The 23,551-nt window shown below is 41.6% G+C and overlaps 2 protein-coding genes across 5 annotated transcripts in view; both read left to right on the forward strand.

Annotated features, from left to right (window-relative positions):
* Window positions 1-23,551, forward strand: part of EPB41L4B (erythrocyte membrane protein band 4.1 like 4B) — a 256,800-nt gene that overhangs the window by 185,811 nt on the left and 47,438 nt on the right. For 3 of the 4 annotated variants that reach the window (XM_048839325.2, XM_048839328.2, XM_048839327.2), the window contains one exon: window positions 3,588-3,658. In XM_048839325.2, the coding sequence (XP_048695282.2) occupies window positions 3,588-3,658 (71 nt within the window). The remainder of the gene's footprint in view (window positions 1-3,587; window positions 3,659-23,551) is intronic. The other variant, XM_048839326.2, reaches the window with a different exon arrangement.
* On the forward strand, window positions 4,844-10,829 carry LOC125631894 (uncharacterized). Its single transcript, XM_048839330.2, has 2 exons — window positions 4,844-9,531; window positions 10,512-10,829. The coding sequence occupies exons 1-2, from the start codon at window positions 8,763-8,765 to the stop codon at window positions 10,691-10,693; spliced, it is 951 nt and encodes a 316-aa protein (XP_048695287.2). The 5' UTR covers window positions 4,844-8,762; the 3' UTR covers window positions 10,694-10,829.

Below are 23,551 nucleotides of genomic sequence, written 5' to 3' on the forward strand. Positions count from 1 at the left end.
TAGAAAGGACTACTGACTACTGCGGTGAACCTTGTGTACTCCTCCGGCCCCTCTCCATCACAGTCACCCAGTTTGTAGGTGGATCCTCAGCCCAGCACAATAAACAGTGGAAAAGGTCATCAACATAATGAGGAAGCTCAGGTTTATGCAGACTCCATCTGCTGGGCAAGTCTTTCAGCTGCTGGGAGACATGGGCTCATTCCCAGAAAGCACTCCCAGCTCCTCCTAAGAGCTTTCCTACCTCAGTGGAACTCTGAGACGATCATTAGATATCTGATTCCCACTCTCCTTCCACCCCCAGGCAGTGGTTGAGGATCCTCTTTGTGCTTAGAGGAGAACCTAAAGAAGGGCATGCCATAAATCCTGGCTCAGCAGCAATGGGAGCAGTGGGTGCTCAGCATCTCTAGAAATCAGAAGCGCATAATTTAGTGAAATTTAGGCAGATCGCTTAAGCAACTGGAGTCTGTTTGGTGCTTCTTAAGTTCTGAACTTCTCCCTTTGGCATCCTTATTTTGGCTTTCAATAACAGTAGCTTTTCTTGGAAACCACCTATCTGTGGAGAGCATGCAAGCTAGTGCTTCTGTCCTGTCACTTCCTTTGTCTTGTGTTTCCCCAATGATAAAGTAACTTGTAACCCTGCTGGCAGTTTTATCCAAACTGTTTTTCATTGAAATCAGAACATTAATTTCATTTTTCTTTGCCCTGGGCCAGTCTCAGATAAGGAAAGAGCCTGGCATCCTATGGGATGGCATTAGGATCCATAGTGTCAAAGAGCTTGGAGTACTGGGTTCCCTATTTCTCCTATAATCTGGCTGAAAGAAGGGCCAGGCTGTTTCCCTTTTGATAATACTTAAATGGATCTGACTGTGTCCAAAGGAAGCGTATGTACTAGATGGCCTGCCATAATCCACAGGCATTAAAGCTCATTCCTCTTATAGCATGGTTGACTTCTGGTCAGAGAGAGAATCTGCCTCAGTGGAAGAAGTGTGCTGAGCAGCCACATGTTGCTGCATTTCTGCCTTCAGACATCGTTACTATGTAGATGTCAGAGCCTCTAACAATGAAGGTTCCTGAGTTTAGTAGTCCACAGGGACCTCTCTGGCTAGTTGCTGATATAAATTTCCCACCAGATGGGTGGTTCTAGACAAAACTCCTTTTTCAGATTTGTTGGGTGTCCCCAAAGAGAGAGATGAATCTTGGTCATAATATTTGCATTTCTTCTAGGAGCTCCAACAATCTGGACACTCCTATGGGAATTTTACCTTGTATATAGTTCTTGTTTCAAGTTATGGGTTAGATACTTTCAGATGTGCTGAGGAAGTTGCTCACTGGTTAGCATAAAATAATAATGAAGAAGCTCTCAATATGTAGAAAATAATGTTTAAGAATATTCCTTTTTCCTGACCTTCCATTTAGCATGTTCCAATGTAAATCCATGCTGGGGAGGTAGCAATGGCCTTGGGCTTAAGGCTTCATCTGTACTTGGAGCTATAGCTGTGATTCCCAGCTTGTGTGGGTATTCTTGTGCTAGCTCTCATTGAGCTAAACATAGTATTGTTGCCATGATAGCATGGGCAGCATGAGCAATGTCATGGATTAGCCGCCACAGGTGCATTCACGGGATCTGGGCGAGTTTGAACTTGTGGCAGCTAGCCCAGGCCTCTGCTTACTGATGCTACCCTACTATTTTTAGCATCCTAGCTCACTGAGAGCGAGTATGAGTATGTCTACACCAGCTGCAAATCACACCCTTAGCTCCAAGTGTAGATGTCATCTTACTGTCACAGGATCAGGGGAAACCGTTATTAGCCAGTTATATTCTGGATCCCTCCCATGGCTGGCTAAAGGGGACACTCATCTCATATTGCTGAAGTAGATGGAATTTTAATAATTTAATTGGCCGTTACAATTGCTGACTTTTGTAATCTTCCTGTGCTCCATTCTCAATAATGAAACTCAATTTTCTATTATTATGTTCAAGTGTGTCTTAAAATTCAGTTCACTCTCCATTTTCAATTTGGTAATTTTAATATTGGAATAAAGTAAAATTTGTGATTTTTAAAGAGTCAGTTTGACAAATAGTAAGAAACTAGCTAATTATCATTTAACAATGCACATGATTAAGATATTATCATTTGGACAGAAGAGACTGTGTGTTAAGTCTCTGACAGCTGCATTCATATTTTCAACATTCAGACATACAGCAGTTTTATGTAAAGCATCATCACCTGCCATAAATATTAAAGAGCAAAGTACTAACTTCTGCAGCCCACCTACGGTAACTGTGATTCAGTTTTTTTCCTCATTCCCTAAACAAAAACATTTTAAGACAGAGCTCGATTGTGAATATATAGACCTTAAACACAACCTCACTACAGGTTGTAGTTTGAATAAAAACCTAAACATTTGAATGTCATAAATTTAAGAATTAATTTTTGCTATGTCCCATACCCAGCCCAATGTGAACTAGGCATAGTGTAGATGCTTTTCTTTAAGTATTTCCAGTCAATTTTGTAGGTTAATTATAAATTTCTAAAGTGCTCCAAGTATAAAAAAAATCTACATGTTAAGTGTTGTTGTTTTTAATAAACAATGAAAAAATAATACAATAGGTAATATATTGTATGCACTATCGTAGAATCATAGAATATCAGGGTTGGAAGGGACCTCAGGAGGTCATCTAGTCCAAGCCCCTGCTCAAAGCAGGACCAATCCCCAACTAAATCAACTAACTCCTCTCTATCCTTTAAATAGAGTAGGTAAAGTCATCGCCCCTCTAGTCTACTATAGATATGGAGATACCCCAGTGTTTGTAGACAGTATTAGTAGAGTGGATGGGGACCAGGTACAATATTGCGCTGGTGATACATGGATATTGGAGTCTTGGATCTACACTGAAGAGTAATAAACGGCTAAGTCAAATTAGTTGCTGGGCTGCTTTGTCTGGCAATTTCATTTAAGCAATATTATGTCTATACATAGTTGTTTTTCCAGCATTTGTAGACAAAGTATACAAAAGAGACCAGGTCTGCGGCTTGTAGGGGAATGGCAGATTGGAAAGCTTTTTGTGGATTTTATGTAGAGACTAACTGTTTGTTGAGGTATTACTTTTTCTATTAATTTTTCAATGTCTGAAGAATTACGAGAGTTGGCATGGTGATTCTAATTAGGCTGTGGATATGCAGCTGGAAATAATCTGCACATAGTTTAGTTTTGGGGAGGGGTTAAACAGAAGAAAAAGGGGTATATTTGGTTTCAATGGTTCCACTACTTATGCTCAAATATTTTATGGAATGTGCATTTATATCCACGTTTTTCCAAAAAGATCATCTTCCCACAATATTATTATACTGTGCCTGTATTCTGCAGCTGATCAACTTTTAAATGAATCTCAACAGAAGTAAATGAAAAACAAAACAATTTTGTTTTTTAAATCTGGGCACAACTGGCATTTTATACATGGAAACTATTTTGATACTTGTAGAAATAGTTATATCGTAAATATATTATACTATAAATATATACCATACTATAATTATATACATAAATATGTTGACATTATACTAAATTATGGCTCTTTCCTTTAGCAGGTGGGGAAAGAAGACACATCATTTGTAAATACCAGTAAGGCCTCCAGTCTGCAGGACCCTAATGTAAGGTCTGTTACTTCTTGTTTGTAGGTAAAACATCAAATAAATACATTACGTAGTACAACATTTTCAAAACATTGCCTACAGTATGCATGCCAAAATCCATATATACATATCTCAGTTACTGTGTGAAGTCTGGCAAGCAGCAACCTGATTATACAGTGTATTTTCTTCAAACTACAATCTGTAGTAAGGTTGTGTTTAAACTATGTGTCTAAGTATATACAGTCTTCAAAATCTCAGCTTCAAAATTCAGGTGGGATTAAAACTTGGAAAGATTTGTGTACACAATTTCAGTTTTGCAAAGAGCAAAAAAAACCAAAACATTTTGGGTCGAAAATATGGGTAAGAATCATAAGCTTTAAAACTCAGAGTAGCTTTAAAATATAATCTTGTTTTCTGTATTTTGAATCTGATTTCCACTCTGATGCCACTTATCCGAACGCTGCTGTTTCTAAATTAATGAAATCTGCTGCTGCTGCTGCTACTGTTATAATATTTGTATTATTGCAGTAGCGGCTAGGAACCTCAGTCGCGGACCAGGACCCAGTTGTGCTAGGTATTGCACAAACACAGACCTTGTTTACTGTTCGTGTTTCTTTCTGTTTCCTGGAATTATTTTAACAGTGGAAAAGGGAGCATTTGTTTTAGTGGACAGAAAATGTGTTTCTTTGGATTTCTTGATCTGCAGGAAGGCCTGGTTTGGATTGCATTTGTGTTACACTGGGAGCTGATTCTTCTCACAGGAATTTTCCTTTTGCAGATAGCCATTGAAAAGAGCATCATATTTTAATGTTGTGTTTGAATCCCAGAGAATACATTCTTATAACAGGTTTTGGGTTTTTTTAAAAAGAAGACTTCACTATGCGGGTTATTTGGAAGCATGCTGCCTTTACATGAATGGTAGTAACATAATTTTATTCATCATCCGTGTCAGAAGGGTCGCACAGTTTCAGATGGGAATAAATTGATGTACAGTATTGTTGTCAAGCAGGCTGTTAAACCGCTAATTGTGGTAGCTTGTTGAGCTTGTTGGTTACTTCATTACAGATTTAGCTAACCTTTTCACCCTGAAGAATGAACATATTATTTCAAAAACCTCATGGGTCCCCAATCAATAGTTCTATTTCCCTAGGCTCAGGCAGAACTAGTTGAGCACCCTGTCCTGCTCTCTCTTGAGCTCTCACAGTCTGGCAGGATTGCAGGTGATGAATCAAGCAGAGATATTCTCTTCTCCCTCTCCTCTCCCCTCCCTTGTGATGCAACAAGATGCCCACAGGAGGAGCTGCTGAGCAGATACAATAAGAAAGGGACAGCAATTGATCAAAGCACTCCCAGCTCACACCAGAGCTGCTCCTGGCACTGATGGGGACCTGGTAACCCCAACCCTCTCAGTATTAAATGAGGCTGATTCAAACACTCGGCTTCATAAATCAGAGGGCAAGACATATTCATAGTCAAACATGTTTTCTTAACACGGTCACCCTCAACAGCCACAGTTCAGAGCCTAATGGGCCACAGGTTTGGACACAACTGCTTTATTCTAATTAATTTGGAAATTTTGGGGGATACAAATAAAGTATCCCACTGTCTCTCTCTGCTTCCCTCTGTAACTGCTCTGTTCCCTCCATTTCTGTAACACATTTTTCACCACTGTTTTCCTTTCATCTGAACATACAGTACCACAATACACGCCCTTTACCACGTCAGTGCCACCAAGGAAATTGTGCCAGCAGAATATTTTCTTACAGTGGTGTTAGCTCTCTTATGACATTTTGCTGTTTTTCTTGACGCCTAAGCTTCTGGCACCATGTGAAAGCTGAGATTCTCAGGTAATTAAAAAAAAGAAAAGTAAGTTACCAGCCCCCATGGTTGCAAAGAAAAGATTGAAAACATGACCCCTAAATGCTCAAACAATGAAGACAGATTAAAAAAAAGCGCCAACATTTATTATTTTAAAGTCTCATGACTTTTTGGAGCCTGAGTCAAGAAGTTTGAATGCGTGGGCCTGGCAATACTGCACATAGCAGATCAGGCTCTTTGGATATATATGGTTTTTAATTGACAGCTGAAGAGATTTTCAAACTAAAACTCCTTCAGAACCACTTTGTACTTGTAAAATGCACGTTTGGGCCCAGATAATACCCCATTCCACAGAAAAGCGATGGGGCAGGAAGCTTTGGGAGAGGAATGCTTTGTGAGGAATCCCCTGGCACAGATCCCCCATACCAACCCAATGGAGGCGGTACCCTCTGTAGAAAAGTTTGCAGGGCTAGCCCTCAAACCTGGCAGATTTCCAGGGATTAGCTCAGATGCCTTGGGGGCGGGGTAGGTAGGAGGGTAGGGTCCTTGGAATCACCTTAACAGGGAACCCCCCTAGCCATAGTGGTGCCTTTCTCTATTATTTTTTGCAGAGGTTCTCAGTGGAGCCAGAGAGTGGGAGGACACACATCCCCTGTCCCCACCCCCAGCATGCACCGGGGCTGCTCAATCTTCTTCCCTCTCATATGGATCCTAGATCTGCTGAGAGGCTTCCATGAGGTCAGGAAGGTGGGGTAGAAAGAGGTAGATCCATGGCAAGGAAGGGTTGTGCCTTAGAGGCATCTGATTCCCCCCCCCCCCCCAAACAGACTTTTCATGCAATCAGAAAAGGGGCCAGATGCAAAGGGCTCCCTTCAAGCACAGTTTGGGGTGGACAGGGACCAAATGGGACATGCCATGGCGTGACTGAGTAATAGTAAACAGGGAACCCCCAAATGCCATTTTAAATCACTTTGAAGTGCAGAACTACACATTAATGAGTACTCAAATCAATTCACCTCAGTTACGTAGTAATGACCATTCCAATTCTCTACATCCGTGACTACAGACCAAATAACCACAAGTTTGGCGTAAACATCAAACTGAAAATAACATCAAAACATCATTTAAAGGTAACCTGCCAAGGAAAAAATGGGGTGGGAGTGGAGAGGTGTTTTCTGTTTTATTTTAACCCGTGTTTTAATTCCCTTTCCTTTCACTGCTTCTTTCTGATGTATGGCTTGAAAGTTTTTATGGTTTGGGTTGGTTTTGAGGGCTGGGGGGTCTCCTTTTCTCCTGTTGATTTTATTTTTAGCACAGTTTGGTGGGTCAAACTGCCTTAGAACCTGGTTTGGATGTGACTAGTTTAAATCCATATTTAAGCTTAGTCATTAAATTCAGTTCTTAGGCCTATGTAGTGGGGATTTATTCTGGAAATTTCTGTATGGTTGTTCAGAAAAATTGGAATTTTTTTGTTACTTAAAAAACAAACTATATACATGTTTCTAAAAGCTCTTTATGAAATACGTGAGTTTTGCAGACTCCTTGAGAATAGAAATCCTGAGTTGGAGATTACAATTATTGACTGCCCATTACTGATCCTGGGCTTTCTTTTCCTGCTCTCCCTAATGTTGCTAAGGAGGGAACTAGTTAATCAACACTCTGTAAGTGTCCATGTTGATTTATTACATCCACTGCCTCTTTCTACTATTGATCAACAGATGTTGCAGACGTGCCTGTGGGATCTGGCAAGGTGGATGGGGTTGTTTTTCTATGGCTCTATTTTTCCCTTTCTGGAAGGTCAGCAGGGGGTTGGTGTGGAGTAATTGTTCATCCACCCAAGGGGCCCTCGTATCTGAAGACTGAAAAGAATTCCACTCAGGCAACATACGTATGATGCTATTATGAGATACAGTGAGAGGGTTTGGGCTATGGTGCCATCTGTATACTCAGGACATTCAACCCATTCATTTCATTTTCATCAGATCCAGATGGTGCCATCTTCTTGTTTGCCTACTCAAGGCATTGACCCAGATGAGAATGAGTTCGCTGATGCTCTGTCTGGATAAAACAGAGGTGATGTAGCTTAGTGGGGTGAATCCACTAAAACAATTAAATGGATTGTGCCTATAGTCAATATATTGGTAGGGTGTAGGTGTAAATAGCAAATAACAGAAATAACTGGTAGTAATGGGGAATTTTAACTACAGATATCTGTTGGAAAAGTAATATGGCAAAACACAGAATTTCCAGTACATTCTTGGAATGTATTGGGGACAATGTCTTTTTTTCAGAAAGTGGAGAAAATAACTAGAGGGGTAGCCATTTTAGACTTGAGTCTGGCCAACATGGAGGAATTGGTTGCAAATCTCAAGATGGAAGGCAATTTGGGAGAAAGTGATCCTGAAATGAAAGATGTCATGATCTTAAGGAAAGGAAGGAGTGAGAGCATCAGAATAAGGACAATGGGCTTCAAAAATGCAGACTTGGACAAACTCAGAGAACAGCTTGGTAAGATCCCACAGGAAGAAAATCTAAGAGAAAAAAAAGTTCATAAGACAGACCTAGCATTTTCTCAAGGAGAACAATATTAAACATACAATTGCCAATTATTCTGATGCGAATAAAAAATAGGAAGAATAGTAAGAGACTAATATGGCTCCATCAGAAGCTCTTTAATGACCTGAAAATCAAAACAGAATCTTACAAAAAGTGGAAATGTGGGCAAATTGCTAAGGAGGAGTACAAAATAATAGCACAAACGTAGCGACAAAATCAGAAATGCGAAGGCACAAAATAAGTTACACTTAGCAAGAGAAAGAAAAGGCAATAAGAAGAGTTTCTATGAATACATTAGGAGCAAGATAAAGGCAAAGGAATGTGTAGGTCCACTGCTTAGTGGAGAAGGAGATCTAATCATGGATGACATCAAGAAGGCTGAGGTGTTTAATGTCTGTTTTCCTTCAGTCTTCATTAAAAAGGTTAATGGTGACCAGATACTCAACACAATTAATATTACTGACAATTGGGAAGGAATGGAAACCAAAATAGGGAAAGAACAGGTTAAAGAATATTGAGATAATTTACATGTGTTCAAGTCAGCAGGAAACGATAAAATTCATCCTTGGATACTTAAGGAGCTAGCTGAAGCAATCTCAGAATTGTTAGTAATTATCTTTGGCCTGGTCTACACTATGAGTTTATGTCGAATTTAGCAGTGTTAAATCGAATTAACCCTGCACCCATCCACACAATGAAGCCATTTTTGTCGACATAAAGGGCTCTTAAAATTGATTTTTGTACTCCTCCCTCATGAGGGGATTAGCGCTGAAATCAACACTGCCGTTTCGAATTAGGGTTAGTGTGGACGCAATTAGACGGTATTGGCCTCTGGGAGCTATCCCACAGTGCACCATTGTGACCGCTCTGGACAGCATGCTGAACTTGGATGCACTGGCCAGGTGTACAGGAAAAGCCCCGAGAACTTTTGAATCTCATTTCCTGTTTGGCCAGGCGAGCTCATCGGCACAGGTGACCATGCAGAGCTCATCAGCACAGGTAACCATGCAGTCCCAGAATCGAAAAAGAGCTCCAGCATGGACCGAACGGGAGGTACTGGATCTGATCTCTGTTTGGGGAGATGAATCCGTGCTATCAGAACTACGTTCCAAAAGACGAAATGCCAAAACATTTCAAAAAATCTCCGAGGCCATGATGGACAGAGGCTACAGCAGGGATGCAATGCAGTGCTACGTGAAACTTAAGGAGCTCAGACAAGCGTACCAGAAAACCAAAGAATCAAATGGATGCTCCATGACAGAGCCCCAGACATGCCACTTCTACGCTGAGCTGCATGCAATTCTAGGGGGGGCCGCTACCACTATCCCACCCCTGTCCATGGACTCCGATGATGGGGTACTCTCCGCCATGCCTGAGGATTTTGCGGACGGGGAAGAGGAGGAGGAGGAGGACGAGCTTGAGGAGAGCACGCAGCACACAGTTCTCCCCGACAGCCAGGATCTTTTTATCACCCTGACAGAAATACCCTCCCAACCCAACCAAGCCAGAGAAGGGACCTCTGGTGAGTGTACCTTTTTAAATGTAATACATGTTTTAAAAGCAAGCGTTTTTTAATGATTAATTTGCACTGAGGACTTGGAATGCATTCGTGGCCAGTACAGCTACTGGAAAACTCTATTAACATGTCTGGGGATGGAACGGAAATCTTCTAGGGACATCTCCATGAAGCTCTCCTGGAGGTACTCTAAAAGCCTTTGCAGAAGGTTTCTGGGGAGAGCATCCTTATTCCGTCCTCCATGGTAGGACACTTTACCATGCCATACTAGTCGCGAGTAATCTGGTATCATTGCATGACAAAGCCTGGCAGCATATGGTCCTGGTGTTTGCTGGCATTCAAGCAACATCCATTCTTTATCTCTCTGTGTTATCCTCAGCAGAGTGATACTGTTCATGGTAACCTGGTTGAAATACGGGAATTTAATTAAGGGGACATTCAGAGTTGGTCGTTCCTACTGGGCTGTTTGCCAGTGGCTGAAAAGAAATGCTCCCCGCAGTTAGCCAAGCAGTGCGGGGGGGCATTGGTGCTGAGCTGTTCGCGTTTGGCTAGCAGGCATCTTCCCTGATACCAGCCACGCGGTGGGGGGAGGGGTGAAGCGATCATCCCAGAGAATTGGATGAGGGGGGGTTAGTTTGGTATCTGCTGCTGCATGTTAACACGAAAACTGCAGCACTAAATGGCCAACTCAACGGGCCTTTGCTTGGTATGGGAAAGGAGGGCGCTGCTGTTATGAAGGTTGCAGAAGCCGAAAGACTATGGCTTACCATGGCCACCTGCAAGCCGAATTCTGTTGCCCGGCACTGCGTGTGTGATCTCTAACACCAAAGCCACAGGCACTCAATATAAGATGCAAGATGCAACCTTATACCGAAATCACATGTGCTATGTAATGTGAATAGTGTTGTTCACCGTGAAAGAGTATAGCCATTGTTCTATAAAATGTATCTTTTTAAATACTTCACTCCCTTTTTTTCCTCCCGCAGCTGCAAATGTTTCAAGCCTTCCTCCTATGTCCCAAAGGCTATCTCAGATAAGGCAGCAAAAAAACCGCACGTGCGATGAAATGTTCTCTGAGCTCATGCAGTTGTCTGGCACTGACAGAGCTCAGCAGAATGTGTGGAGGGACACAGTAGCACAGTACAGGAAAATGGCCAATGAATCGTGAGGACAGGAGGGATGATAAAGATGAGAGGTGGCGGCAGGAATATCAGAGGAGGCAAGATGCAACGCTGAGGCTGCTGCGGGATCAAATGGACATGCTCCAGTGTCTGGTGGAGGTTCAGGAACAGCAGCAGGATCACAGACTGCCGCTGCAGCCCCTGTTTAACAGCCCTCCCTCCTCCCCAAGTTCCATAGCCTCCTCACCCAGATGCCCAAGAACATGTGAGATGGGGAGGCTCCGGGCACACAACCACTCCACCACAGTGGACAGCCCAAGCAACAGAAGGCTGGCATTCAACAAGTTCTGAAGTGGCCTTTTCCTTCCCTCCTACCCTCCTCCCACACCCCACCTGGGCTACCTTGTGAGTTATCTCCCTATTTTTATAATCAATTAATAAAGAATACATGTTCTTTAAACAATAGTGACTTTATTTCCTTTGCAAGCAAGCTGTGATCGAAGTGGGGGAGGGCAGGTGTCTTACAGGGCATTAGAGTCAACCAAATGGCAGGTTTTCATCAAGGAGAAACAAACAGAAGTGTCACACGGTACCCTGGCCAGTCATGAAACTGGTTTCCAAAGCTTCTCTGATGCGCAGCGCTTCCTGCTGTGCTCTTCTAATCGCCCTGGTGTCTGGCTGCGCATATTCAGCAGCCAGGTGATTTGCATCAACCTCCCACCCTGCCATAAACGTCTCCCCTTTACTCTCACAGAGATTGTGGAGCACACAGCAAGCAGTAATAACAATGGGAGTATTGGTTTCGCTGAGGTCTGAGCGAGTCAGTAAACTGCGCCAGTGACCCTTTAAATGTCCAAATCCACACTCTACCACCATTCTGCACTTGCTCAGCCTATAGTTGAACAGCTCCTTACTACTGTCCATGGTGCCTGTGTACGGCTTCATGAGCCAGGGCATTGTAGGCTGGGTCCCCAAGGATAACTATAGGCATTTCAACATCCCCAACAGTTATTTTCTGGTCTGGGAAGTCAGTCCCTTCCTGCAGCCGTTTAAACAGACCAGAGTTCCTGAAGTCACGAGCGTCATGAACCTTTCCCGGCCATCCCACGTTGATGTTGGTGAAATGTCCCTTGTGATCCACCAGTGCTTGCAGCACCATTGAAAAGTACCCCTTGTGGTTTATGTACTGGCTGCCCTGGTGGTCCGGTCCCAAGATAGGGATATGCATTCCGTCTATAGCCCAACCACAGTTAGGGAATCCCATTGCAGCAAAGCCATCCTAGTATGACCTGCACATTTCCCAGAGTCATTACCTTTGATAGCAGCAGCTCAATGATTGCATTGGCTACTTGCATCACAACAACCCCCACAGTAGCTTTGCCCACACCAAATTGTTTACTGACTGACCACTAGCTGTCTGGCGTTGCAAGCTTCCACAGGGCTATCGCCACTCGCTTCTCAACTGTGAGGGCTGCTCTCATCTTGGTATTCTTGTGCTTCAGGGCAGGGGAAAGCAAATCACAAGTTCCATAAAAGTGCCATTACGCATGCAAAAGTTTCAGAGCCACTGGGAATCATCCCAAACCTGCAACACTATGCGGTCCCACCAGTCTGTGCTTGTTTCCTGGGCCCAGAATCGGTGTTCCACAGCATGAGCCTGCCCCATTAACACCATGATCTCTAAATTGCCGGGGACCGAGGTTTTAGAGAAATCTGTGTCCATGTCCTCATGACTCTCGTCACCGCGCTGCCGTCGCCTCCTCACCTGGTTTTTCAGGTTCTGGTTCTGCATAAACTGCACAATAATGCGTGAGGTGTTTACAATGGTCATAACTGCTGCGGTGAGCTGAACGGGCTCCATGCTTGCTGTGCTATGGCATCTGCTCGGGCAATCCAGGGAAAAGGGCGCAAAATGATTGTCTGCCGTTGCTTTCATGGAGGGAGGGTTGACTGACAACATTTACCCATAACCACCCGCGACAAATTTTTGGCCCCATCAGGCATTGGGAGCTCAGTCCAGAATTCCAATGAGCAGCGGGGACTGTGGGAACTGTGGAATAGCTACCCACAGTGCCCTGCTTGGAATGTCAACGCTTGCCGCAGTACTGTGGATGCACACCACCGAATTAATGTGCTTAGCGTGGACGCATGCACTCAACTTTATACAATCTGTTCCCAAAAATTGACTTCTGTAAAATCAGAGTAATTTCGTAGTGTAGACATACCCTTAGATTCCCAGTGACTTTCAATGTGACATAAGCTCCTAATACACTTAGGCATTTTTGAAAAGTTTACTTATTGAGAATTAGAAGCACAGATCTTCTCGTGATGATGTACATGCGCAAGATGGAGAGCATTCCATATTTATCAACATCATAACATCTGTAGAGGGGCCATTTTGTTCCACAGTCTGGAGTAGATTCTCTTCCTTACTCATCCTGCGTAGTAGATCAGTGCAGATATTTGCAAAATAAGGTGCTACTCAGCATGAGTAAGGATGGTAAAGTTTGGAGATAAAATTAGATTTTCCTTTTCTTTTGTACAAGCCTAAGTTTCCAAACTTTTGAAAAGGACCATGCTGAAATTCTTAGAAGTAAGCACTCTGGCATGTATTTGTGTACTGTTTACTTTTATCTTGTTTATGTCACTGTGTTTTTTATAATCAGTTGTGCTAGACTACGTTGTACTGTGTTATCAGATGAAGGCTTTTGTAGTTCCGGGGACACAGCTTCTCTCACAAATAAAGACAAATGACTGTTATTCAGTTTTACTTTGTGCATCAGTGCAGTATTACAGTTTGAACTGTGGGGCCCAGTGCTGTTTTTTTACAACTTGAGGGGTTAAAGTAGTAAAAAGCTCTATTACAATATAGACCTCTGCAAGTATTCAAGTGCTGTGCATTAAGACAACCAAGCACTGGGACTGTTTTTTGTTTTTGTTTTGTTTTTTAGGTATGTCACCAAATGTAGCTTAGATTTCTGCTATGCTCTCTGAAAACATTACAGATAAATTCAAGCAGAATTGACACAGCTAAACCAAGCATCAGTTCAGTGGGCTGTGTTTTCTTGAGGTGCAAATATCAAAGTAATTCATGAACAGGGAGAGGTGAACTATAACCGTCCCAATTCAAAACTAGGGTTGAGAGAATAATGCAAAACAAATAATGTATCCAACCAGTTTTGTTCTTCTTTCTGCTTGTGAAATGTAGATGCGCAGATGACAACTTTCTCCTGCTGTTCAACATTATCCAGTAATGTTTGGGCCATTATAAACAGTCTTTGGAATAAGGATGAACAGGGATTCTGAGCATGTTCATTGTTGGTGAAATTTGCAACTGTGCAGAGAGAGAGCACAATATGCCTCTTAAGTCCTACTTCAGCTCTGTTTAGAGGACTTAAGTGATGCATAGACCTTGCATTGGGCTTTTGCTCAGGTGTGAATTGTACTTATTTGTTAATTATGATTGGTCAGCCAAGTCGTATGGTATTGTTCCTGCTTCTTGATTTGAGAAGTACACTAATGCTTTTGGTGCAAATACTTGCATATGCAAATTTAAAATTCCTTTTTTGAAAATACCCATGCAAATATTTCTGTGAACATTAAAATAGAAACCAATATTTGCCCAAACTATTTTGCAATAGTCGCCTCTTGGTGCCTCAGTTTCCCCATGTGTAAAATGGGGTTAATGATGCCAATCTCCTTGGATATCTTCTCATGAAAAACTATATAAGAGGCAGGTATTTTTATTACTCCAGACAATATCATCAGGGACAGAAATATCATATATCTGATTTCTGAATGATGGCTGTAGCATACATTAGCAGAATACCCTGATTTTCCAACCCCATGACATTAGGCATTTTTTGCAGGGCATCTAGTGTAGCTGAATATATACACCTTAGATCCTTAATTTAAACATGACAATCTATTGCGTTAAAAAAAAAGGTGCGGGGATACACAGTGCTTACTGTGCGGTTTACCACCATCTTGTCTGCAACTCCTATGCTAGTCTGGAGAGATTGCACTGCTAATGAACTAACTACTTGGACATGGCCTGTAGTCCCCTGAGCAATTATTTTCGCATCTTCCATAGCAGATTCAATTTGGCTAACAGTTGCTCTAGCTCTGTGTACAGTTAGTTCTGGCTCAAGTAGTAATCACTCAGGTATGCATGGGTATGGCTGTTTTTGCCACAAGCTGGCTTCCAATCGTCTCTTTGGACATATCCCCATAATGGTATGTAACAACATGTTCCAGTAGAGTAGCAACATATCAGTCAGCGGATTCACCCGTTTTTCTGTACACTTGGTAAAATGTCCATCTTTCTATTTTCACATTCATTTTAGCCATGAAAAAACTATATAAAACTGAAATTGCAGTAGCTGTAGCAATTCTCCGGAAGGAGAATGCGTGTGCATTACTCTCTAGTGTTCAGTACGCGGACATGATAACTGCAAGGCTAAACTCTGGACATCTGTTACCAACAAGCCTACAGTTCTCAGCAGGCATTAAATTGGGGAGGAGGTGGGGGCGTGTAGTTCTTCCTCTGCTAATAGCAGATGCAGGACTCCCATTCTTCTCCCCAGCTTTGGAGAGCACTGTGATGTCCACACAGCTCCCCCTCTTTCTGGTTTGCTGCTCCTTCATCTTGTTTCAATCTATTTTAACCCCTAGTTCTCAGTCACATCAATCCAGTATAGAACAGGCTTACTAGAACAGGGTAGAATTCCAAGAGCAGGTGATAAAGTAGCAATCCTTGTTGCCAGAAGTGTCTAACGAGAAAAAAGAGATTGTACTCCAGACACACACATTAGTATATTAACTCAAGTATGCTCTAGCTTGATCTTTATCATCTTTCAAGGTAAATTCTAAACAGCACACTTGCTCACAAGTGAGTCACAGACAAATGTGCAGATGACTGATAGATGAATGCACATTGCTAACAGACTCCAAACCCTGGTATGATCTCATCAGATCCACAGATTATGCACGATTTGGATTTAGGATTTTACTATTATTGGAACCTATTGGGTGGTATTGGAGTGAACTAAAAGGGAAAAAAAAAAAAGGGATTCACAGATCATCGTATCCTGAGCTGGGGAATAAACCATCTTGAACTTGTTAAAATGCTGTTGTGCCTTTTAGGAAGATTTTAAGGTTAACGTTGTTCCAAATGGATTATAAAAATAATTGCAATATGCCTGAGGAAGGAGTCCCATTAGCTATGTTTGGTCATTAAACTTATCATATACCATCAAGAATAAGTATTGTTGCCTGGTGATTGTCATCTTCAGTAGTCTGACATGCTGGATGAGTACTTGTAGCAAAACACACTGGTTTCAATTTGCAATACTGAAATCATTTTACAATTGGTTTTGGACATTTTTGTGAATCTGGTTCTATTCCTAAAAAGTATTGGAATAGATTTTCATGTTACTCCTGCATATTTGGGACTGACTTGCTTGGGGGATGAGGCGCATTGTATGGTAAAGGTTAGAGTTCTTCCATTTGCTGAATTTACTCCATGTGGTCAGGAGGGTTAAGGAAAGCCGGTTTGGCTCATTTTCCCATAAAGAGGTGATGTGTTTTGTGTGCTTTCTCTTAGCCATTCAGAAAAATGGTTGATGGCAGCAGCACTAAGGAACATCTATTTTCAGAGTGTGCTATGCATACCTTCCCTCCAGACACCCAGTGGATTTTCAAGGGAGCAGTGGTCCATTTTGTGGGTAATTTCCTAAATTTAAAAAAACGAAACACCAAACAGAAATTCCACTGTGTGACATCATATTGACACCCACATTCTTCAGCAACAGGGCTGCAAACTTTAGATCCACTGCACAGACCTCTGGCTCTTAAGCAAATAGAGTAACTGATAGCAGTAGACAGTTCTCCTCCTCTGTGTGAACCAGGACTGTCAGAGGATGAAATAGTGGGTTTGCGAGTGGTTTTCACCCATATTTGCTCACAACAGAGGAATGGTGAGATTCAGAAACCTTGGGGTCTATGCCAGGTTCTGGAGGGAGTGTGCTCTAGAGGTCACACACTCTTCTTCCCTGTTCTTTCCAAGCCTTACCTCTTTAAAATCACAACCAAAATTAATATTGACAAAGTAAGTTTCATATAAATTCTAGTTAAATGCCTGGCAAAGTAATATTCACATACATAAACATAACTGCTTCCATTTCTGGGGTAAGTCAATGAAATATAAATGAGGATCCATCGTCTAGTCAAATGTTTCCATTGGCAAGATTAGCTATTTTTATTTCTGTCATTACTATCACTTGATATTGTCTCTAATGTGGTGCGTTTATTGACTATTTATTTTCATGGTAACATGCTTTTGGATTTTTATCAACAGTCTGGTATGCTCAACATGCCAAATGGTTCAGCGTTCGTCTGTGAAATTCTTTCAAGACCAACTGTTGCATTACCTTTGTTGATCCTTACTATCCAAATTATCTCATCTTTGATAAGATTGCAAATAGGAATATTCTTCTTGTGTGGGTGAAGCTACAGTCACCATCTGGTGCTCTGCATATTCATTTATTATATTTCCTTTGCAAATCTTACAATCCAAAACTAATTAAAACTATTACATTAGGGCTAACTACATTCGGAACTGTATAACATGGAACGCAAGATGAAATGTTATATCTCAGCGCTGGCTGATGTTAGTCACCAGAGAAGAGAGGGGAAGAAATATAAGTTATGTCAAGTTGTGCAGAGGTCACTTTGTGTGGGGAAAAATTCACTCTTACAAGATCCATCCGCAAAATAACCTCTGCTCACATGAGTTAAAATGAGATGCCATTCATGGATCGTGTAGAACATTTAAAGGGTGTGTCCGCTCCACTGGGCTCTTCAAACTTGGCTCTCCTTTGGTCAGACTTGAATATGCCCATGGGCTCCACTAGGCTTTTTGGGCCTGGCTACTTCTTGATTGGGGGGAAAAAAATAAGAGGTGGTATCTACCAGATGTTACCCTCTTGTAGCACCAAAATCATGGTAAGTTACTCCTGGTAAGTTGTGCAGATCTGTGATCCTCGCTCTCCTTTCTTATGCATGAGGAATGTAATAGTTAACAACATTAACATTTCTGTTATGGCTGGGCATCTGAGATGGATGGTGAAGTGTACACCTATGAGGTGTTGCTGTAAGCTCTCTGCAAACACACACAGTCATCTCTGCATCAATTCCACTCATTTATGAGCATTTCTCTGCAATCATAACAGCTACAGACTTGCTAAAAAAAAAAGAAAGAAAGAAAGAAAGAAAGAAACCTGAGATTCTGGAGAGCATAACAGTCTCTTCGGAAAGGGGCTGGTCTGCTGTACTGGTGCGCACCAGCTGTTTCTGAGCTCTGTAGTTGCATATACTGAATCCTATTTAAGACCTTTCATTGATAGAGTTGGCTACCTGCAGCCTTGAAATTTTTCTTGGATGCTGCATTTAATGGGAGCAGTGGAGGGCAAAAAACCTAACTGGCTTCAAGACCGAGTTGATAAGTTTATGGAGGGGATGGTATGATGAGACTGCCTACAATGGCAGATAGCCAATTTCCGAGTACTAGTAGCAAATATCTCCAGCGGCTGGTGATGGGACACTAGGTGGGGAGGGCTCTGAATTGCTACAGAGAATTCTTTCCCAGATGTCTGGCTAGTGGGTCTTGGCCATATGCTCAGGGTCTAATGGATCACCATATTTGGAGTCAAGAAGGAATTTTCCCCTGGGTCAGATTGGTCAGAGACCCTGGAGGGTTTTCACTTTCCTCTTGCAGCATGAGGCATTGCTCACTTGCAGGTTTAAATTGGTGTAAATGGAGGATTCTTGGTAACTTGAAGTCTTTAAATCATGATTTGAGGGTTTCAGTAGCTCAGCCAGAGGTTATGGGTCTATTATAGAAGTGCGTGGGTAAAGTTCTATGGGCTGCTATGTGCAGGTCAGACTGGATGATAATGATGGTCCCTTTTGGCCTTAAAATCTGTGAGGTTTGAATCTGAGCATTTCTTAGAAAAAACACGAACTGAGTCCAAATATCCTAAATCCCAGTCTGGTGTCTTAACCACGAGGCTGTACTTCTCAGTTCCAAATTCCTCCAGTAGTTAGTGCAAGGCAGTTATGGACAGCTAGTTTCTTCAGAACCAAGAATACAGTTATCCAGATAAATATTTTGTAGATAAGAAAGTTCGGATAGGTCAAAAGTGGAGCTGGTTGAAAAAAGTGAGGGTTTTTTCCATGACAAATTTCACCATTTCCTGGCTGTATTCATTTCATAGCATTCAGAGTGCCCATTTTTGTGTTTGTTTTCAAAACCCAGGTTTTGGGGAAAAGAAACATTTCAGTAACCAGTTTGGTTAAACATCAATAAAAATATATCGTGAAAAACTAAAAATGTGGGTAAAAATGGTTTTGAAGAAAGGCCATTTTTAACAGGAAAAACAACAAAGCAAAAAAACCCTGTTTTTGTTTGAAAAATGTTCAGACCGCTCTAGAAAAAATGTAATATGTAACTAAATATCCGACATCAATATAGTTCAGATTCAGCAAGGTAGATTAATACGTTGATCGTTTTAAAGCCAGAAGCCATTTTTGTGATCATCTTCTCTGATCTCCTGCATAACGCAGGCCACAGAACATCACCTAGTAATTTTTGCATCAAGCCCGTAACTTCTGTTTGAACTACAGCATATTATTTAGAAAAAAATCCAGTCTTGACTTGGACTGCAAGTCATGGAGAATCCACTTACTTAAGCATGTGGCTTGATTTCATTGCCAGGTGACACATCCAGTTCTTTCTTCCTTGCCTTCAAAGGGACTTCTCACATCTGCTTAATTACCTTACTGTATTATACCATTAACCAGAGTACAGTGTATTATCACACTGTCTGGCGTGGCTCATGACTGTGAGTGCCAAGCTCAGGGCAGACTCTCAAAAAGCAGGGCAGACACCCCAAACTGGTGGTATGTTCTATATTTAGATTTCACCAACCCAGTAACAAGGGTGATCTCCGAAAGCACTAATACAGAATTACCACAGAGTCACAGACAGTCCCCTTGGGCATTCCAGCCTAACTTGCCACCCAGGACTATGTGATAGATGGTCACTTTACACCAAAAATCACAATAATATTCAGGTTGCTCACAGTCCCAAAGGACCAGACACTTACTCCTGGTCAGTTGTACCCAGATCTCAAATCGAAGACAACACCTATAGCCAATCTTGTAATAAACCAAGTAAGAGAGTTATTTAGAGGATAAAACAGGAAATACACACACACAAATGAATTAGTCTGAGATTTTAAAAGGTAATATAAGCTTCTATAATAAGCAGCTCCATATATCCTTTAGTGGTGACCCATGCCAAGCAGCACTCGGATCTCTTGCTTATGTTTAGGAAACTTTGCCCCTCAGAGTTCAGAAAGCATAAAGATCCAGTTTCTCCTTGTCAGGGATTTTTATCCCCTCCACCCCAGAATACAAGCTGATAGAACAAGTGTCAATGCCTGCCTCTTCTTCATGTAAGTGGGGAGGGCAACAAAGTCTTTCTCTTTTTGATGTCTTACAATGCCTCATTTGGTTTCAATTTGACTACAGGACCAGCACTGTACACTAATTAATGTTTTTTTCCTGTTTGGTGAGTTACACAATTACAAAGCAAATGCTCAATTTAACTTTATACCATGGCATACAGACATTATAAGTTTGATTAATACATGTCGCATCCTACAAGAATTCCATAAAGTCTGACCATTAAACACATTCTTATAACACTAATGTCTATTTTAACTAGACTAACCTGCCGGTCAGCCAGACTGGTTTCCAGAGATGCATTTGTCAGTGTTCAGTGAGGCCTAGGGTCCTGGGCATGAGCTGGAACTGATCTGCCGGCATCACATGTACCTCTAGCACAATTTCAAAGTACACGTACTGAAACGTGAAAAATTTGAACTCTTAAATATTACTGTGTTTTTATCAGCAAAGTAGCTAAATTTATCCTACAAATCTGCTGGTGCAAACTCATTTTATACTGCTATTCACACCTGTTCATAGAGGTGAGGAAAAGACTTCAATCCTGCCTCCAAAGGAAAAATGGCTTAGTTTAAAGGCTAGGTAAATCCATTAGGAAACAAATATACTGCTGTTCCCTTAGTAAAATCAGGAAATCTACTGTTCAAAGAACTTGCCTGTTACCTATAGCCCCAAATCAGATGCTGTTTTTGCTATTTAAAATGGTTTCCGATTGTATTTTAACTTGCTAACTACAAAAAGGCATTATTACTAGTGATATCAGAAATCATAAAATTTGCATTATAATTTTCTACATAATCATCTGCATTAGACATCAGTGCTGGAATTTTCAGAGGCTAAGTGAGTTAGGTGCCCAAGTCCAACTGAATTTCAATAGGAGTGTCCTCTGTCTCTCCTAAAAATCTCAACATGAATAGTGGATGTCCTGACTGCCATGTGAAGACCTGAATTTATAGATGATTTTGAGCTCAGACAGTGGCTGTTGGGCTGAGAGCATTGTTCTAGGTGTGGGTAGAAAAAGAACTCGTATCACCCCTTCCTGCCAGAATGCAGGAGCATTACAGTCTTAGCCTAGACTGCAGTCTGTAGGTGTATTTTCATTCTGGGGAGGAGAGGGTTGGGGGGGAGTTTCAAAAGGAAGAAAAATAGGGAGCTGGGGAATGAAAAGAGTAGGGAAATCCCACAAGCTCTGTGCAGAATCACTGCACCTCAGGGGCATACTTGGTTAAGGTCACAATCTGTATGACAATCCAGTAAAAAGGCATTAACTCAAAAAGCAGTTTTCAAATTGCCAGATAATCCTCTTGATAATTACCTCCTGAGGTATCAGTAGAGCTTTCCTGGCATCATAGCAACAGAAACAAAACCACGTTGTTCCTGATCTTTGTATAGCCTTCGCTTAACCAAGAAAACCAAAGTGGAGAAACCTTAGACTACAAACTGAGGAAAGGTTTCGGGGGGGGATGTGCGCACGCGCTTCACTTGTGAGGCCCTTACATTATATGAGAATCTTCTTAAATAAAATATTTTCTTCTTCCTTCTCTTCTCTCCCCCACACCCTCAAAGAATGAATTACATGTTCCCGTTCAAAGGGGACGTGAAAGCAATGATCAATCAGTTCAAGCCAGGAGCAGTCCTTTTACACTTTTTTCTCATACTTTGCTCAGGTTCCACTTTAACTGAGTCTGGTAAGCTGCCCACTTTGCAGTGAGGACACTGGTTAAATCACTCAAGAGCTGATAGTCCCTCCATGCCTTCCCACAGTTCCCCTCAAAAGGCAAACGTGGTCTCCCACAGTTGGCTGAGAGAGAACCATAGAAGAAGATCAGCACAAACCACGATGGGACATTCCCTTGAAACACTTGGGCAAGTGCAGAGGCACAGTAACGCTGGTAGTGCTTTGCAGTGGGGGTGCTCACACCTGAATTAGGCTAAACCCAGATGCCCGCTCTCGCCAACTCTTCACTGAAGACATACCTTCGAGTTATTTACTTTTTACTCTTTGCAAGGCTAATGAGCCAACTGCAGCAGGCTCGTGAGATTGGAGGAGCTGGTTCACTGAAGCTCCGTGCTCTGGTGAGAAGCATGCTATATCTCTAATTTTAGGCAGGTTCTGTTGAGGTGTCATGACAGGCTGACATTCATGATTGTCATTGTCATTCTCACTAGGAAATGACAGATTATTATGCAGCATGCCAAATCATTAAGATGCTGTGTCTTGGTTCAATATCTTCATTCTTATGCTGAAGCAGTTGGATACATTTGCAAAAAAATGTTTCCCTTAAATTCATGGAATTGCAAGGGTACCTTATAAGAAATTGTAATATACTATGCTTTTTTAAAGCATGGGTCATCCTGAACCTCCAGAACATCAGGTTTTGTTCAAATCTGTGTCACTTACTACACATAATAAGGAAAGTGTCTATATTTGCACATAAAGACTCTATGTTAAATAGCCAAAATAATTACAAGGTATCTCCTTGAAAAGCTATGTCCTTTCATGTGAGATAATATACGATCACTATAGAATTCAAAAAGTAAGAATAGAAATTATTCAGCTTTTATAGTTCATTCTTTTTTCAGTAATGTCAGTGTAATTTCTAGGGCTTTGTACAGGATTAAAAGCATGCCATTTTTACAAATTTGAATCAAGCTCACTAGCTAGTGGCCTTCAGTGGATGAATGTGTCTGCCTTAAAAGCATGATTTCTGCTCTTTAATCAACAAATATTTCTAAATTTAGACCTAAGCGGAAAATGCTATTGTTTGTGTTATATAACCGAGGAGTACCGTGTTTGACATTTTGCACCCATTTATAACACCTGTGACTACTGAGATTCACCAATGAGGACAACCAACCAGCTGCTCTCCAGCCTGCTGTTAATCACCCACAGATGAGCGTTTCATACTGAGAGAAGCAAGCGCATTGAATATGTTCCCGCTGGGGAAAATGTACTCCGTGGAAACAGGCAGGGAGGCAGATGGAGCAGTGCAGAGTTTTGTGTTGAGGAAGCAAGTCTTCGGTGGAAACAGGCACTCAGCCAGCCAGTTTCGAAAAATGAGGGTTAAAAATCCATCTTCTGACATTGGTAGCATCAGTTCTAATATCTGATATGTCCTCTATTGAGGGTCTGTATCCTGTATGTGCTGTGGAATGGACTCAATCTGATATCTCATAGAGATTTGGATCTTTAGGTTGAAGTCCATATAAAAGTGCAATGTATCATTAAATTTCATTGTTGGTCCTTTTCATCTAAAGTAAGAGTACAATAGGCCCTCCGCTAATGTACACCGTGGCTAATTTGCAATGCCTATAATGTGCACAATCAAATGGTGGTCTCTTCCACTTAAGGTCTGATCCAAAGTGCAGTGAAATAA

Source organism: Caretta caretta, chromosome 2, assembly GCF_965140235.1.
Source record: "Caretta caretta isolate rCarCar2 chromosome 2, rCarCar1.hap1, whole genome shotgun sequence".
In the NCBI taxonomy this organism is placed as follows: Eukaryota; Metazoa; Chordata; order Testudines; family Cheloniidae; genus Caretta; species Caretta caretta.

What these genes read in the sequence shown, in the direction of transcription:
- LOC125631894 (XM_048839330.2), top strand. Translation starts at nt 8,763, where the DNA reads ATGAGGGGATTAGCGCTGAAATCAACACTGCCGTTTCGAATTAGGGTT. An exon ending in AGCCAGAGAAGGGACCTCTG is followed by an intron (nt 9,532 to 10,511) that starts GTGAGTGTACCT and finishes TTCCTCCCGCAG; the next exon opens with CTGCAAATGTTTCAAGCCTT.